The following is a 16,991-nucleotide window of genomic DNA, read 5'->3' as shown; positions in this document are numbered from 1 at the left end:
CTGTAGGTGGATTGAAAGAGCATAACACAGACATACAGACAGTGTTTGACTGTCCTTTGAGACTGTTTATTACTTAAGGTTTTTAAATAGGAAAGTGCAACTTCAACTTTGAGTCATTTTGTAAAGGTTATTTAACAGCTTTATCATGACCATTATCTGGTAATAAAACTCAGCAACACTAGTGGGATTCCTAACAGCTGCTGAAAACAGAAACATAAATAGCAATTAAAGCCCATGCCAGGTTAACATAAAGACATCCTAACAGATAAGACTTTAATAGCTGGCTTAATAACATCTAGGTCATTTTATCTCCTATAGGCAGCAGCGGATGCAATTGTAGGCAAAGCAGTAGGACTCACCTGTAGGGTAGCGCTCAATGACTGGCAGGTCATCCACCTGCAGAGTGGCATTACCCCCACTCCTTGTAAACTTCACTATATGGTACTTTCCATCATTTACAAACTTTGATGTCTCCTCGATGTTTATGTCATCTGTTCCCACATTAAATACTACAGCAATGTTTCCTTTTTCCTGAAAGGAGAAGAGCACAGACAACAAGACGTGTTAGCAATGATGTATTATCACTGTGCATAAAGATGTTATGAAAAATATCAAAACATATTTGGATTTTTAAAATACAGCTTGTAATTTGTGAAACATTAATTTGTAAATTAAAAAAAATACGTATACATACAGAAACAGTTGGGGATTTTGAGTTTTCCCAAAACATAATTCTTAATCTTTTTGTCTCATGAGATGAAAATATAGTTACATTGTGAAAGGTTGAGAGTGAGCTGATGTTAAAAACAACATAATGCTTTTCTGCCAAGACACATTGCATCTATGAGTGATTCATTTATTTCCTGTATGACAAGAACTGCATTGCTTTTAGAGCTTTTAGAGCATTTTATAACTCAGATTGGTTTGTGGAAAGTAACAGAGTTTTATTTTGTTTACTGCTAACTGTGATCCCATTGTTTCAAAAAGTCTCCCCTTGAAGTGTCATATATAGCACCTTATTTTCTGTGTGAATAGCATTTATCACAATTTGTTTTTCCATTGCATATGCATTGCATGATGCTATCCAAGTGTGTGTGTATGTCACACTGAGCTTTCTGTTAAAGGTACAAAAAATGCATTTCTTTGAAGGAGTATTATATACCAGTACCATATTTATTCCCACCTAAAATAACTAAAAGTACTAATAGATGTATCACATCAGGTGAACATTACTAGAACATCATTGTTTGAAGATTTGTTTTTAACACTAGGTTTCATGTTTTCATGTCTTGACTGTTGAAGTAAGACTGAATGCTGTGGGAATTTTAAAGCGGTGTCTGAGGCATTCAGATAGAAGTCTGTGGCTTATGAGTCTGGGAAGGGGTTTGATCTCAAAATAATTTGAAATCATTCATTGCAAAGTACTGAAATGGAGGGAATTCAAAACAACTGCCAACATGCCCAGGCTTGGCCTTCTAAAGCAATCGGAAATTGAAAGGGATCCCCTGATAAACAGAAGTCTGAAAAAACTAAAGAATAAGCTCACCAGCAATAAATCCACCATCTACCGTATATCAGACAGCGCTTGACAAACATGTGCACATCTGAAGTAATTTGAGCCTAAGATTGTAAGAAAAACTATTGGTGGTAAGGTCTTATTCCTCACCAAAAAAGATGTGTGTTGATATCTTTTGTTTCATATGTAAAACAAGGTTATTTTTTTATCTGGTGCAATTAAATCACTTTGTATTTCAGAGATAAGAAGATTAGACATTGTTATGAGAACATTTATTAACAATGAACTGAATATTTAATGGGGCGTCCCAGTTTTTGCACAATGAGATTCATTACCTTATGTATTATGCTGTCTATTTATATATATAATTAAATAACAAAATTAAGTGAATTATTCAGCTAATATTAACTTTACCTGCTAAGCCCCTTTGTGTACAGTTGCCATCTGGCACTCTTTATTCGCTACAAACATGAATAATCCTCTTAACTCTGTCTTCATAAGGCACAATTCAATCTGTAAAGTTTTTTAGGCCCTTTTAGGCACCTTCATTACACAAGCTGCATGAACTCCAACTATGAAGAAATAATACAAAAATACCTCAGAGGTTTAGAACTCATCTTATCCACAGTCTCCTTCACATAATGAGTATTAGCTTTAATAAGCTCCTTTTACAGTACATGATCGAAGTCCCTCAATCCTCCTGTTTAATCCATTGAAGACGAGTGCGTATGTCAGTGCAGCCGACCGCTCTCTCTGCTTATGAACTGCAGTGAAAGCAGCATTTGGTCAGAGGCTCAGCCTAGTATAGCGGCGCAGCACTTTGCATGTCATTATCCAGTCAGCACAACCAATATGATGCCGCCTCACCATCTCTCTTTCCAACTCCCCCATGTGCACAGACCGACTCCTTTTCTGAGTCCGCCACTAAACAAACATGAGTATGCACGCTCTGAGAGCCCGGCCCCTTGAAGTGCACAGAAGAGTCGAGTATGTCAGAACTGCCAGCAGCCACAGCACAATTAAAGCCATTTGTAATGTGCCACACCACGTTACCAAAACTAGGACAATATTATGGTGTGTAATGTAATTTCAACAGATTATATAATCTGATCCAGTAAAGCTACAGTGCCAACACAATTTACTCACTGCTTGCAGGCCCTAACATTGACCTGCTAAAATGGAGAAGCAAATAGATACAACAGCTATAGTCAGCTTTTCAGACCTGACCATAGGCTTATCTGAAGACACTTGTGTTGTGTGTAAAATCTTGTTAAACTATGCCATTCAAAGAGATGTACTCTTCCACCATAAAACATTGATAAATGAGCTTCTCAGTAGGAGGAAGCACAAGAATAGAGCAGATTCCACTAGCATATGGTATAATCAGACTTTACAGCTAGGCTGGTTTTCACACAGTTTCCTGAATTTTAAAGTCATGGATAATGGCATAAAAAAACATGAAACAAGCCTTTGCGATTTTAAAATGGAACTTTCTTTCAAGGACTAGCACATACTGAACGCATTAATTCTGAACTTTTTTTTTATGACTATCGCTCTTAGAAAAAGAGACAGGGTAAAAAGAAAGTTTCAGCCGAGGCACTAACCCAATTAAAATCCTGCTTTTAATAGCCTCCTTCAATTGACTTTTAATGTTCCCTGCGGTCTTGTTAATAAATTTACTGCATTTAGTCACAAACTGCCAACTTGAATTTTCAAAGCATAAAGAGCGCCTCTGCGGTGGTGTAGAAAGAGATGAGGAGGTAGATGAAAGACAGTAGAAAGGCATGTACGATCAGATTGAAGAAATTAAAATTCAAGAGACAAAAGTAATTTTGCCCCCTGAACTTTTATACATTTTCTCATGGAAAAATCACATTTTTTAAAATATATTTTACAGGGATTTTGTTTGGAGCTCAACGCAAAGAAATATCTTTCAGTTCTTTTCACAAATGAATACATAGCATTTATATTCACCTCCCGAGTCAATCTTTTCAGTAACAACTTCAAGTCTTTTGATATTTTGGAGGTCTTTTTTTGGATTTGTACACCAAGATAATGAAAATGTTGCCTTCTCTTCTTTGTAAAGCTGTATCCTTGCAAAGGAGTGTCTGTGAACATCAATTTTCAAGTCTTGCCACCGATTCTCAAATGAATTAAGATCTCAGTTTTGACTGGGTTGATCTAATGCTTTAATGTAAATCAGACTATTTTAAAAGTCCAACTCTATGCACAGGGCTGTATGTCTTTCAGTATTTAGCTCCATATATTCCCATTAACTGTATCTTGGTAGGATTTAATTTAGTCATACCCAAGTAAAAAAAAAATTGGATAAAAATACAAATACCCAAATTCTTGAGATGCAACAAATGTAGTAAACAAAACTCCATTTGTTGTTGCTTCTGTTATCTGAGCTGTGATCTGTAGAAAAATATTTTATAAATATAAATCTGATACATTTCAACATATACTGAAAAGAGATTGACTTAGACAACTAGTTCAATGTTAATTTTAGAACTAAGACGAGCCTAATCCTGGAGCATAAATGGGGTGTTGGCTTATGTCAGGGAGTGATTGATAGATGCTAACATAAGCCTAGTCATTACACCCTGCTCAATTTTAGGGCTGCTCACTTGGTAAGTGCTGGTCCCCACAGGTTAGTCCCCCCAGGAACATACTGCACAGAGCACACACACACCACACCCCAACAGCTCAGCCCTGCCTGACACTCGGCACGCTGCTTTGATTAATTGCTCATCAAGCTGCAATAGAGTTTAATTAACTGATGAAGTTGATCCACTATTCTCCTCTAATCTGCTCTTTTTTATGCTTCCAATCCTTGCAGCTGGAGGGTGGAGTAGCTGCAGCAGCGCTCAGAGTGTCAGTTTGTCGTTAAAACTCCCCATCTGCACTCATTATACCAACACAGAAACTTGTTATACCAGCTATAAAATTACACGATATCCTCAGCAGACCAAGTGTTTTTTTTTTCCTCTGTAGTCATTAGGTTTGTTGAGTGGTATCATTATTTTCTCCCAATCATGTCTGTAAACTATGTTTGAACAGATGTGTTAAACAGTCAAAGTAGTTTATTAAAATGACAGGGAAAAATAAATCAATTAATTTAAAAAAGGCCATTGCTACCTATGTATTTCTCCAAGGATGTCCATGAATAGCACATTACATCAGTTTTTCACACTGGTGATTTGGTTAAAATTATATGTTGTGCTGTTTACAATATGCCTGGAGGTCAAACAAACCAACCGCAGCAAGTCAGCAAGATACGCTGGTGTTCAAAAGATTTGTTGGGGTTGGACTTATTGTCCCTGCAAAAATGTAAAAAAAAAACAACAGCAACAGAAAAAACCCCACAAGAATTCAGGAAAAGTCTTACAGACTATGTTGAGACCCTTCTCCGATTTCTGCAAAAATGAACACCTCAGCTAAGTCCATCCTAATGTTTTGCTTGTTCATGAGCAATTCGCATTGACAACCACTGTGCTCCTGTCACATTCTGTATCTCATCAGTCTGACGCCACAGGACAAAAACACGTCTCTCTTCAGCGAGGATGTCTGTGAGGGGGGTCTGCTGGCAGGTGAGAGACCACCTCTGTCATCCCCTCAATATGAAATGTGTTTGTCTCTACAGGATGTGTGCATGTTGAGGGGATGTTAGACTCTGGTGAAGCTAAATGTCTTAACGCAGCTAACACTGGAACACTGTGCTCTGCACCTTATCTTTTAATTACTTCTGACAGTCTTTGGCTTCATTTTAAAGCAAAGCTTGGCTAATGAAATTACATAAAAAAAACAAATAATGATGAGAAATAAAAGAGATTCATTTTTTTCTGCCCGAACAGCATGTGGCCCTCATGGTGATCATTATATACAAATTTATTTTAATGACAACAACAAGTATAATTGGTAAAGGAACTATTAAGAATAAATCTAATTTTACAAGCCCAACACTGCTTGATGGTATTCTGCTATTTATAACATTTGTTTAAATCTACTAGACAAATGTGAGGAAATCTTTTATGATTTAGAAAACGGTGATAAATCATTTTAAAAGTTAACATTTACATGTCAATCAGCCACACCCCGAGGTTTAATGATTCTCAAATGCAGGATAGGATGGCAACTAGCCTAACTTTGCTAAAGGATAATTTCTTTATTAAACAAGGTGCTAAATAACTTACTCAATTTACACTCTGATGTAATCATATTCCCTGATGTAATTATAAAATGATTACAGTGATAAAATAGTTATATATAAAATGCTTGGCTGCATTTCCTATTTTATTTTATGCTGTTATTCTAATCAAACTCTCAACATGCCTGCTAAAAAAGCAAATTATACTTGCAAAAGCAAGGTGCTAAATAACTTTTAAAATTTACACTCAGATGTAATTATCAATGTATTGTTACTCTAATGAGCATAATTCAAGTGATAAAATAATATAATTAATGCTTGACTGAATCCTCCCATTACTTATTTATTTATTTACCTATTTATTATGAGCAGGTCTGCATAATTCCAGTTATTACAACAATTATCCAACCTTCCAGTAATTATCATTTTGTGTATCTCTATAAATTATATAGAGATAATTTATCATATATCTTTGTCATTATATTGATGGTTCTAAACTACTTCTGTTGATTCATCACAATGTAATACCTTATAGCTTAGTTGATTAGCTTATTCTAAAGTCAAGGAACTATATCAAGTGGTTTTATAAGAGTAAGGCTCATCAAAGACAAAATTTATAAATTATTAGACAACAGCAGTTGGAGAGATTGGCCAGATTAACAAGAGATATAATGTTATTTCATCATTATAAGAGAAAGTACATGAACATCTTAGTAGATCTCAAAAATTTGAATATGAAAGAATGTGAAAGACATTTGTTGATATTACTGCCATCAGATCTGAATATGAATCAAAGCTGAAAGAAATTCATATATTATATAGAATCATCACACACTGAGTGATTCCAAGCCTTCACTTCTTGTAAATTTGATAATTACGGCTCACATATAATGAATGCCCAAAATTCAGTCTGAGAAAATGAGAATACTATGAAAAAGATAATTACTGGAAACTCAAATCAACACCCTATTCAGCTAATTAACTCAAAACACCTCCAAAGGTTCCCTGAGCCTTTAAACAGTCTCTCACTCTGGGTCAGTAGGCTACACAATCGTGGGTAAGACCGCTGACTTGACAAATGTCCGAAAACATCGAAACCCTTCACATGGACGGGAACCCACAAAATGTTACTGCTGATGAAGCTGAGAGAGGAAATGCACAAAATCCACGTTGCTTGAAGTCCAGGGTGAAGTTTCCACAGTCAGTGATGGTTTTCTATACTATGTCATCTGCAGGTGTTGGCTCACATTTTTACTGATTTTTGTTTGTGAACTTTTCAGAAGTTCACAGTCTACCTGGATATTCTAAAGCAATTCATGATTTCCTTTACTGACAAGTTGTATGGAGATGCTGATTTTATATTCCAGCAGGACTTGGCACCTACTCACACTGCCAAAGGTACTGAAAGCTGCTTCAATGACTGTGGTGTTACTGTTCTATATTGGCCAGAAAACTCCCCTGACCTTTAACCTAATGGAAAATCTCTGGGGTGTGGTCAAGAGGAAGAGGAGAGAGATCACAATAAAAAGGCAGCTGATCTGAAGGCAGATATCAAATTAATCTTGGCAATGTATTTTAAATTTGGTCTCTTTTAATTCTAAAGCTCATTGCTTGATAAAGATGGAATCTGTGGCATATTGTTTTATTTTACTGAGGTTGGATTCAAATAATCTTAAATTGACAGAGTGGGCTACTTTCTTTTTGCACTCACTGAATAATCTTGAAATCACCCTGTTTTTTTGTTTTTTTAAATAAGGTTGTGGAATGTGACCTGCTTGCTTTTGGTAATGAGCATGAACTTTGATAAAACTAAAGTGTTAAGTAGGGAATTTACTGTAATATGAAAAAAAACAACTTTTTGTACTCATTAGAAGTAGAGTCATTAAGCCTACATTGAGCTGGAACTGACAGATGTGTCAGTAAAAGGAGCTGATCGATGGCACTTTTCAAAAGGCACTGATCGTCTTTTCCTGCAGTGGCATTTGCTGCCTGTCTAAACTCTTTCTGCGGCTCTATCCAGCTTGTGACATATTCCATCAAGTGAGGTCAACAGATATCTGAAATTTCGTTCTCTTCCTCTCAAAGAAATCAATTCAGGTTTCAGGTGATTCTCCTGTCTGTCCACTTGTGACAGCCGGCTCACAGTCGGGGTGAGTTGACCTTCATCTCTGTCCTCTCCGAGAGGACTTCCTGCATCCCCCTGAGCATAGTCACAGTCCAGCTCACCTCATCTGTACGATTCATACTGCATGCCTTTCTGGCCAAATAAGATCACATACTATCAAGTGCCTTCTCGGGGCGATAGGAGATAGCACAATCACTTGAGTAAGAAATAGGGAAAATATGTAGTGGATTGAGTTGAAGTGGCAACATATGCTTAGAGGGAAGGAACATATGTGGTGAGTAACCCTTCATTTCACATTGTGACTCAAACAGACAATGAAAATTATTATCTTAGTCATAAAATTTCATAGGGACAAATATTTTACTTTGCCCTCTCAGAAATGATCTCTTTACATGTTGCTGTGTTTTGAAATCTCAGTTATTGGGGTGAAAGGTCCTGTCTTTTACTTCAAACTCTTCCCCTACCAAAGCATGCAACACACCAATATATTTACAAAGGTATTCAGTTTCCATAATTTCCATATGATGTGTTTCCTAGTTATCAGTGAACACAATTCATGAACAACAAAACAACAGGCAAATACATATTATTAAAAAAGACATCAACTATTTCTTAAAATAAGATATAATCCTTTTCATTTTTGCCATGATAGTAATTACCTACAATCCATATAATGGTTAAAGAGAAAATGACATTAGGCTTGTCACTTTCTGAATGCTCCTGCTTTCATCAGGAAGACAGCTGCAGGGCTCACACCGTTTCAGGTCAATGGTAATACACCTTTTTAAAGTTATTCTGAAAGGCAGACATATCCAATGCAAGCTGCCCTTAATCTACGTTTTTACTGATTTTTGTTTGTGAATCTATTTGAAATGTTGCACTGGGAAACTAGAGTAAATTACAGCTTCACTACTGAATGAAAAGTGTTAAGCTAAAGCTACAGGACGTACAGTACATGGTTTGGGTACCCAAATAGAAAGAGACGGAAGGAAGTGATATACTTTGCAGTAGCTATGATTTTTGTAAAAGAACTAAGGAGTGAAAAAATAGAAATGTGATGTATTCCTAACTATAACGAATAAAGCACACAGACAATGCTATAATAAACCAATAGTTATTTGCAGTTTTCTCTTTGAAAGATTTTGTCTATAATTATTTAGACATGGTCAAAACATTTCTTGGAAGAAATGCTTGGCACAATGTTTTGGCTTTTCTTAATACATTTTTGTAAGCCCGACCCCTAACACAACAAATGTCTAGTTAAATATTGCAGCATTATCTTTCAAATGGTAATTAATGATTTTAGTACTGAAAGCAGTATCAGTTTATAATTATGGCCAGAGGACGAATGTTGATTTGAACCTATTATGCAGTAAGTTGGTAGAATACAAAATGTTTGCCCTAAAACAAATTCTTAAAAATGGAAGCCAGTCTAATCATTTAGATTTTTGCTCCAATTGTTTAATCATATGCAATCGGAGCAAAAATTATGCAGTTATAGAAAGTTTGGATGCAAATTCAACTAGCTTGACACATAAAACTTTAAATTAATTTATAGAAGAAAAACATAACTTCAGTTTGATGCTTGCTAGCTTAAAATAAAAGTATGATGATGAAACCACGAACTGTGAAAAACGAAATCACAAAAAAACCCAAAAGCATCTATGTTGTAATTCTCCTCTCTGCTACTGGCACTTATACATAAGAGTATAACTTTGTTGGATTTAGAGCAATGGATGCCTTCCAGCTAACTTCAACAGCCCCATTAGATGTAACATTGAAGCTATCTCTCATTTGGCAAGAGAACCTGAAAACTCCTGCCCGTTGCATTTGCAGCACAAATTAATTCAGGGCCTTACCGCTTGTAGAGAAGTGGTTCAGAAATAGATGTGTTGCTGGCTAAGACCAAAGTTATAAGCACATCAATTAACAGAAAATATAGTGGGAAATTAGATTGTGATAAGTTTATGTAACAATCCAATCTTTAGATTCTTTTTTGTTTATCAATGACAGTTAAATTGCCAGTTAAAACTAAATCAGACCAATTTTTTGTGAACGTTCCAGGTTATAAGGCCTGTTGCTATGGTAATGGGAGAGATATATTGTATGTATGGGGCTGAAATTAGTTTTCTGTATTTTTGCATATCAAGCACACCTGTAGATTAAAAATTAATATTAGCTATTCAGATGGATAAATTCAAATGAGACAAAGCAGCCTTCTAAATTAAATTTCTTTCAACCATATTTTAAAAAAAAATTGCAATTGCATGTGTTGGACTCCAATTGAAAGACTGTAATAATTATGGTCTGCCAAGTGGTGCTAAAAATTGTGATGTCTACCATGTTAAACTAGTAAATGGAAGATACTGGCAATGGCTTAAGAAGTGCTCAGCTAAAGATAATCCCAAAACAAATGAGAGCTTTTGCTATCTTTGACATTGTTTACTCTTTCAGGTTCCTTCTAAAGTGCAAAAGAAATGGTCAAGGCAAAACGAGACAAATATGAAAAGAAAAAAAAATACTGCTTTACTGTTGGAATGATTTCTTTTAAGCACAAAAGTACAAAAAGAACATATATGTATTCTTCAACAAGAAAAAAATTAGAAAGTCCTATTCAACTTTACAATTTGACATTTTCAGCTTAATTTCAAGAGAACAATGGAATCTGCAGAACTTGAACGTAGTGAGTTCCAGAATACTGGCCATAAAGTTTGACCCTACCACCCTTTGTTTGTGGCACAGTCAGCAGGCTCGGATTAAAGGATTTGCAAGGAACATTTCAATGCAACAGTCTGGAATATACACTGGGGCTTGACCATGTTAGAACATGTTTCCCCACGTTACAACCAGGATCTTATGCTAAAACATTCCCGATAACAGAGTAAAAGCAGAGTAACAATATGTGCTGGATGATGAACAATGATTTCAGTTTTTTCTTTAAGAAGAGAAGAATGTTTTCAATCATAATACTTTTTTAGGCAGTCATACACAGGCAACTTAAAAACATGGTTAGTCTTAAAACGACACCAATACTAGTGAAAGTAAATGTCTGGAAATGTGAAATGAGTGAGTGAGTGAATGCCTTCATCCAGGAAAACTTTAACCTAACCATTTTATTAATTTGCATTTTGGTAGGAGCTGAAAACCAAAACATCTACATTAGAGCCTGCGTTAGTAACCAGAGTATTTATATGGTTTCCACCTTTACAAAGAAAAAACGAAAATGTGTTTCCTATCAAGCTGCCCAGAGTGGCATTACCATTATGCACGGCCAGCTATCAACAAGGAGCACAAAAAACAAACACCCCTCGAAAGAACAAAATTAAAGTTGAATTTATATAGCCAATAGCTCTTATTTAACTGGGTTAAAGCGTTTTAGGGTGCACTTTTCTGAGAAGAAAGCCCTGAAGAACTTGCTTCAGATACTTCCACAACACTGAGAAAGAGCCAGGCTTTCAAATTGCCACCATCAATCAAGAGGTTTTAAACGATGCAACAAGCAATTTCATGGATGGTTTTTTTTAAACTTTTTCCACATTATTCCCCATCAGCCCCATGTACTGTACCCCATTTTTTCTTCAAACAACCTGCCTCTGTTTCCCATTGACTGCGGCAGCACAGATAAAAACAGAGTTCTCTCAGGACTCTCTCGTTTATTCATGTCCAGTAACTTCTCTGCGTCTTTTTCCACATGTTTACATAGCTCAATGATTTTCCTATTCCAACACAGCAGCAATTTCATCCCTGAAGAGAAATCCATTAAAACATCTGAAACAAGAAGTGTTATGTCATGACAAGAAATAGTCTTTATTCAAACATTATAAGAATAAATCTCGCTCTGTACTTTTGATAATAGAGAACTGCTTCCCTTCATAAAATATTGCAAAAATATTTCTGCTCTCAGCAGTAGTGACTTTTTAGATTTTTTTTTTGTTTTGTTTTGTTTTGTTTTGTACACTAGGTAGCAGATCAGATGGGGTGTGAAGGTTACAGTTGGTTTATTTGTGATATTGAATCTGGTCTCAGTGTTTGTCTGAGAGCTGTAAAATTGGAATATCCCCAACAGCAAGCGAGTGAAGTGAGATCTAGTTATAATCAATTCAGGCTCTGCACATTAGCAGACATGAAACTGCCTACAGAAAAGCTCACAGTGTGTTTTTCATATAAAGAAAATTATAGGAAACAGAAGATAAAAAAACATGCTTCTCAGAAGCAGAAAAATGTACCTTTACAATGATTCAAGATTACAACAGAAAAACACCAATTCCCACATTTGACTCAAACCCATACCATTTGACAACAGCAAAACCAAATTTTGCGGCAGCAATTTGGTACACAAAGCTGAACTGTTGTACTTTACATGAAAGAGAAAAGTTGATTCAAACCCAAAATAAACAACAGGCTGATTATTGTGGAGGATAGCCATGGAATTGCTTGTTTTCTGTAGTAAATTGGATATTTACTGAATGAATGTTTGTGCCTTGCTTTTCTCTTGTATATTTTGTAAATTCCTTTGTGTAGAAAACCACACATTTTCATCACACAATGAGGGAAGACACAAAGGAAAAGCGAAGAAAATTAATCTTTTTTTTTCATTCCCAGAATGACCATATGTTTTAGACAGCAGAAAACATAGAATTATTTTGCTGATTTATTTTGCATGTCAAATAAAAAAAAAAAAAAGCCACACACCCTTAATAGGTCCTGTCATAGTTGAACATATATTGTTTTTCATTTTTTAATCTGTTTTTGAGAATGGCTATGTCCCCATCTGCCTTGTTATGGAGAACCTGGCCGACTGATGAACAGACGGCCAAGATGACTGAACCTGACTGAGTGTTAAATACAGAGTTTATAATAGGTAGCCCTAAGCAAATGGCTTAGGGAATCAACTACATCACTGATGGCTTGGATAATAGGATATAGCATTACAGCTGCAAGGACACAAGGGGCATATAAATTAAGAAGTGGGATTGCTGTGCTTTTCGACAATTTCCATTGCAATGTTTCTGCTGTCCAGCTGGACGTAGAAGTACTAGGTTGTATACTTCTGTCCAGATGAAGAGGTGGGACATTGTTTATCCTGATGCTGTGATTAATGTCTGGTTTAACACCCAATAATGTCCTGAAAAAAGTAAAGAATTCTGCCACCCACTGTCAAGAGCAAGAGTTGGTGCAAGGAGACTAAGGTAAGGCTAAAAAGAAGTAACTGATGTCCAAGGAGTCATATTGAAGCAAGTCCTTCTGCTGCTTGTTTATGAAGACATGTGACAGTCCTGCATGTCCCTCTTCTACTGTTTGTACTTTTATATCTGAAGGAGTGTTGTACTTCAATAATATCCTTAAAGCAACAGCAAACAGTTTTGTTTCTTTATATATTTTTGATATAAACATTTGTTACTTTGAAGAGGTTTATTCTGTTTTGATAGACAGCTGAATGGACACCAAAAACAGATTTTTTTAAGTTTTGTACTTTCGGAAAGGACAGTAGGATTTTTTTTTTAAACTGGGCTTTATTTAAAATCGCACTGGCTATAAATATTGTGCTTATAGTAGATAACTCTGCTGGCATGTTCTCATAGCATAAAGCCAGATTAGCGTGCAAGACACTTAATCTCTAATCGTCAGAAAGGAGCAAAGACCAGTGAGGAATTCCTGAAACACCTCCAATCTAAAAAAAATATTGTAGTGATTTATTCAATAAAGTGATGTGAAACGCAAAACTGGTGTAACGATTTAAGTGAATGTCAAAAGATTTATTCACTCCAGATAAGATGTAAACTGCTTATAACCATTTCAAAGAACTTCCCTTCAAAAATGCAAAACTAAGTCTCACATCTGGTTTTCTCACTCTCAACACTCTCAATCACACATAAATAAATTTCGTTGTCTTCCAGGAAGACAAATAAACGGACAGATTAATTAATAACATAGTAAAAAGGTGTTCAGTAATTGTCAGAATTCAATCAGTAAATCAATATGTTTCATAACTTTATTATAAGAAGTTTTAGGTCATAAAACAACACAAGGCAGTTTCATGTAGGGCCTTTTTGTTTTCACAGGATTATCTAACATTTGTAAACACCTGCAAACTTTCTTTGCACACATTGGAAGGATTAAAGTGATCTCCTCCTTCTGTCCTGTGGCAGACATACAATAAGAAAAAGCCTTTTTGGGGCACAGTATAGTGTGAAAAGTCTAGCCAGCAAGCATCACTATGAATCAGCTGAGACTGTTTTAAAACCTAAATATGTCTTTCAGTAAATGGCAGCTGTGGTACTTTCTATTCTTCTTTTCAAGACAACAAGTTATTTCTGCAATTGGCATTACTTTCAGCTAAAATCAATCATCTAAACAGGCACTGAGATATTTTGGATGATCATTAATTATATCTGAATTCCTGAGGAGGGACTCCATTTCTCATTCAGCCCACTCGATTTCAACATTGCATGAAATGACTCTCTCTTGTCATGTATTTCGAGAACTGTAAGAAGCACCTGCCCAGGGATAAATGGAGTGGGATGGAACCTGCCAATGAACAAGATGACAGTGGTGGAGACAGCTTCTCAGCTTCCCTGGAAGGTGATCGAAAATAGGGACCAAGTGACACATTTCTGGATGTTTGTCATCTCTCCAGAACTGACCAGGCACTCTCATCTTAGTTCACTGTTTTTTTGATGCAGTCTTGTCTCTGCTTGCCATCCTCAACATTGTCAAATCTCACAGCACAGTGTTTCTGAAAAAAGCGTGCATTGCAGTCAAGGTTTCAGAACGACCTATCACACTTTTGTGCTTCTGTGAAATGAGCTTTTATCATCTGATGCTCTAATGTGGAGGATGTATCAAAGAGACGCAACACATTGGCTTTGAATAAGATTTTTTTTCCCAAGGGATTTGGATGTTATCTGCCTCATGCATCTTCATTCTGTGCAGAATATTTATCTTATCATTAAGTAAAGCATGCTTTCTTACCACATGTTGTGTTGCAGTTTGGTGGCTAACAGGACAAACTACTGACACATCTTAGTTTCATTAGGAGAAAGAAATTGATTCTCCAAATAAATAGACAGATTCATTCAGGCATATGACGTAATTTAAAAATAAAGAGATGGAAAAACAGTAACATTCTCAATGTGTTAAGATTTTTGTCAGTTATAAAACATAACAGCAGATGGTATAGTTAAGTACTGGTATAGTATAAGTCTGACAAGCCTGTTAGTTTGAACACTCCAAGGATTTTCACACTCTTCCAAAAAATCTTACAGTGATATGTTACCTTTATATCGAAGTAATAGAAGCTTTTAGCGATTGACAGCGTCTCTGAACATTTCTGAACCAACCGTTTAAGTCTAGGACGGCTTCTTTAAATTTTGTTCTTCAAGGAGCTTGGTTGTACCTTCTGTGAGGGATTTGACCGAGTCTCCGAGGGTCTTGTTCTCCATAGCTAATGACACCACCTGTTACTGGATTCTAGGGATTCCCACAGCACCATGAAACTCCTTGTGGAGGATTACAATAAGTGTCTGTCTGGCATCAAAGCTGTACGACCTTTCATCAATGCCACCCAGATGTCTTCATATTCTCCATCAGAAGAGGACTGCTGGTAAGGCAATCTGAGTGAGTTGGGGGTAAGAATTACAGAGTTTGTCTCTCTGGTGTCTTTCCACAATGAAATCAATCATTCAGGTTGTTGTGGCTAATAAGTATCCAGCAGTTTTTAAGTTTACTGCACCATAATAACAAGATGTGCTTGTATTTCAGTTCAGTTTTTTGTTAAGTTTTGTTTTGTTGTGAAGTGCATTTGTGAAGGCATAATTTTTTTTTGTGCATTTATTAGTTTTCTAAGCCAATATGTTATGACTTCAAAATGGTAGTAAAGAAATTAATTTTGCTGCTTTCAGTGTTTGCTGACACCCTAAACCTTGCAGTACTACTCAGACATTTTGATAACCTCCCAAGGCCTTGCTGATGTAGGCAAACCTACTCTGAGCCCTTTGAATTAACGCATGAGGAGGTCAGTGGTAAAAAGACACAGCACATGTCAAGCTGTATTGGCATCTTAAGGGTAATGTCCTGATGAAGTGTTCAGTCTCAAGCACTGAAGAGTGATGTTTTTATTAAATCCTCTATTCTTTAGTAAATGACTCCTAAGTGGGAGCTTAATCCATGTGCGTCATCGTAATTTCATCATGAAAATGTAAGGGGCACATACTTTTGTTGTAAAAATATGATCATAAAGGGCCATGGTAATATGAAGGAGCCTTGTGTTAGGTCAAGTGAGCTGAAACTGATGGTGGACATAATTAATGGTCTGAAATAGACTAAGAATTAGTGCTGGGCTGGGATGTTAATTGACTATGATACTTGGACTGGTGCCTCTCTGCCGGAGGCTCTTAGTCTTTTTCTCTGTGCTTTGCTGTATCACTTTGCTTCAATTTTTACTGTCCTATTACTTCCCCTTCATGTTTCCACCCAGACTCGCCCTCCTACTCAAGTTCCCTCTCTCTTTTTCTGTGTTCCCTATGCTGCTCTTGAGAGTCTTCTTTCACTTGAAGGTGTCTAGAACTTCAAAAACAGAGACAAACCTTTAACATCAACTTCTCAAGTTGATTCATACTCAAAACGTGCAAGCTTTGGTTGTCCACAGCAAAAGAATTATATAGCTAATGGGACTACCATATTATCCATGAAATGACAGATTGAAATAAATGGCCTGTGCAACTCTGTAGCAAAAGTGTTGGTATAGCGGGACCCTATAATAAATATGCAAGAAAACAAGGTCATGCTTTTGCTGGGTTGAGCATGTTTCTACTGCCCTACCGTTCTGAGAAGCTTCTAAGTTTTCATAATGAGGCTCAGCAATATTTGATCTTTTTAATAGTTTATTTTTTCTAAATAAATAAAACCTGTTTTATACAGTTCTGCACTTTTCCAAAGCTTAGGTCACAGATAAAAACTGAATAATTGCAAAGATGTCCAGACTTTAAGACTTCAGTGCAAGAACTTAAAAAAATATATTTGACACATCTTTGTATGGCAAATCAATAAGATTTTATTTCTGGTAAATACATTTTTTTTCTTTTTTTTTTTTACAACTAAATCCTCATTTGGGGTTAAGGGGTTCCTATTTGTATGCCTTAACCAAGAAAAAAAAAAGCCCTATTGATGTGTCCTGCCATTGAAAATCAGTGTATAAAATT

At 36.1% G+C, this 16,991-nt stretch overlaps 1 protein-coding gene across 33 annotated transcripts in view; it reads right to left on the bottom strand.

The window, feature by feature from the left end:
* Nucleotides 1-16,991, bottom strand: part of LOC114137983 (neurexin-1a) — a 259,399-nt gene that overhangs the window by 47,504 nt on the left and 194,904 nt on the right. For all 33 annotated transcript variants that reach the window (XM_028006859.1, XM_028006862.1, XM_028006881.1 and 30 more), the window contains one exon: nucleotides 360-531. In XM_028006859.1, the coding sequence (XP_027862660.1) occupies nucleotides 360-531 (172 nt within the window). The remainder of the gene's footprint in view (nucleotides 1-359; nucleotides 532-16,991) is intronic.

Source organism: Xiphophorus couchianus, chromosome 22 (genome assembly GCF_001444195.1).
Source record: "Xiphophorus couchianus chromosome 22, X_couchianus-1.0, whole genome shotgun sequence".
NCBI classification, from domain to species: Eukaryota; Metazoa; Chordata; class Actinopteri; order Cyprinodontiformes; family Poeciliidae; genus Xiphophorus; species Xiphophorus couchianus.
Note: the sequence above shows the minus strand (reverse complement) of the source record. Positions and strands in the feature narration are given on the sequence as shown.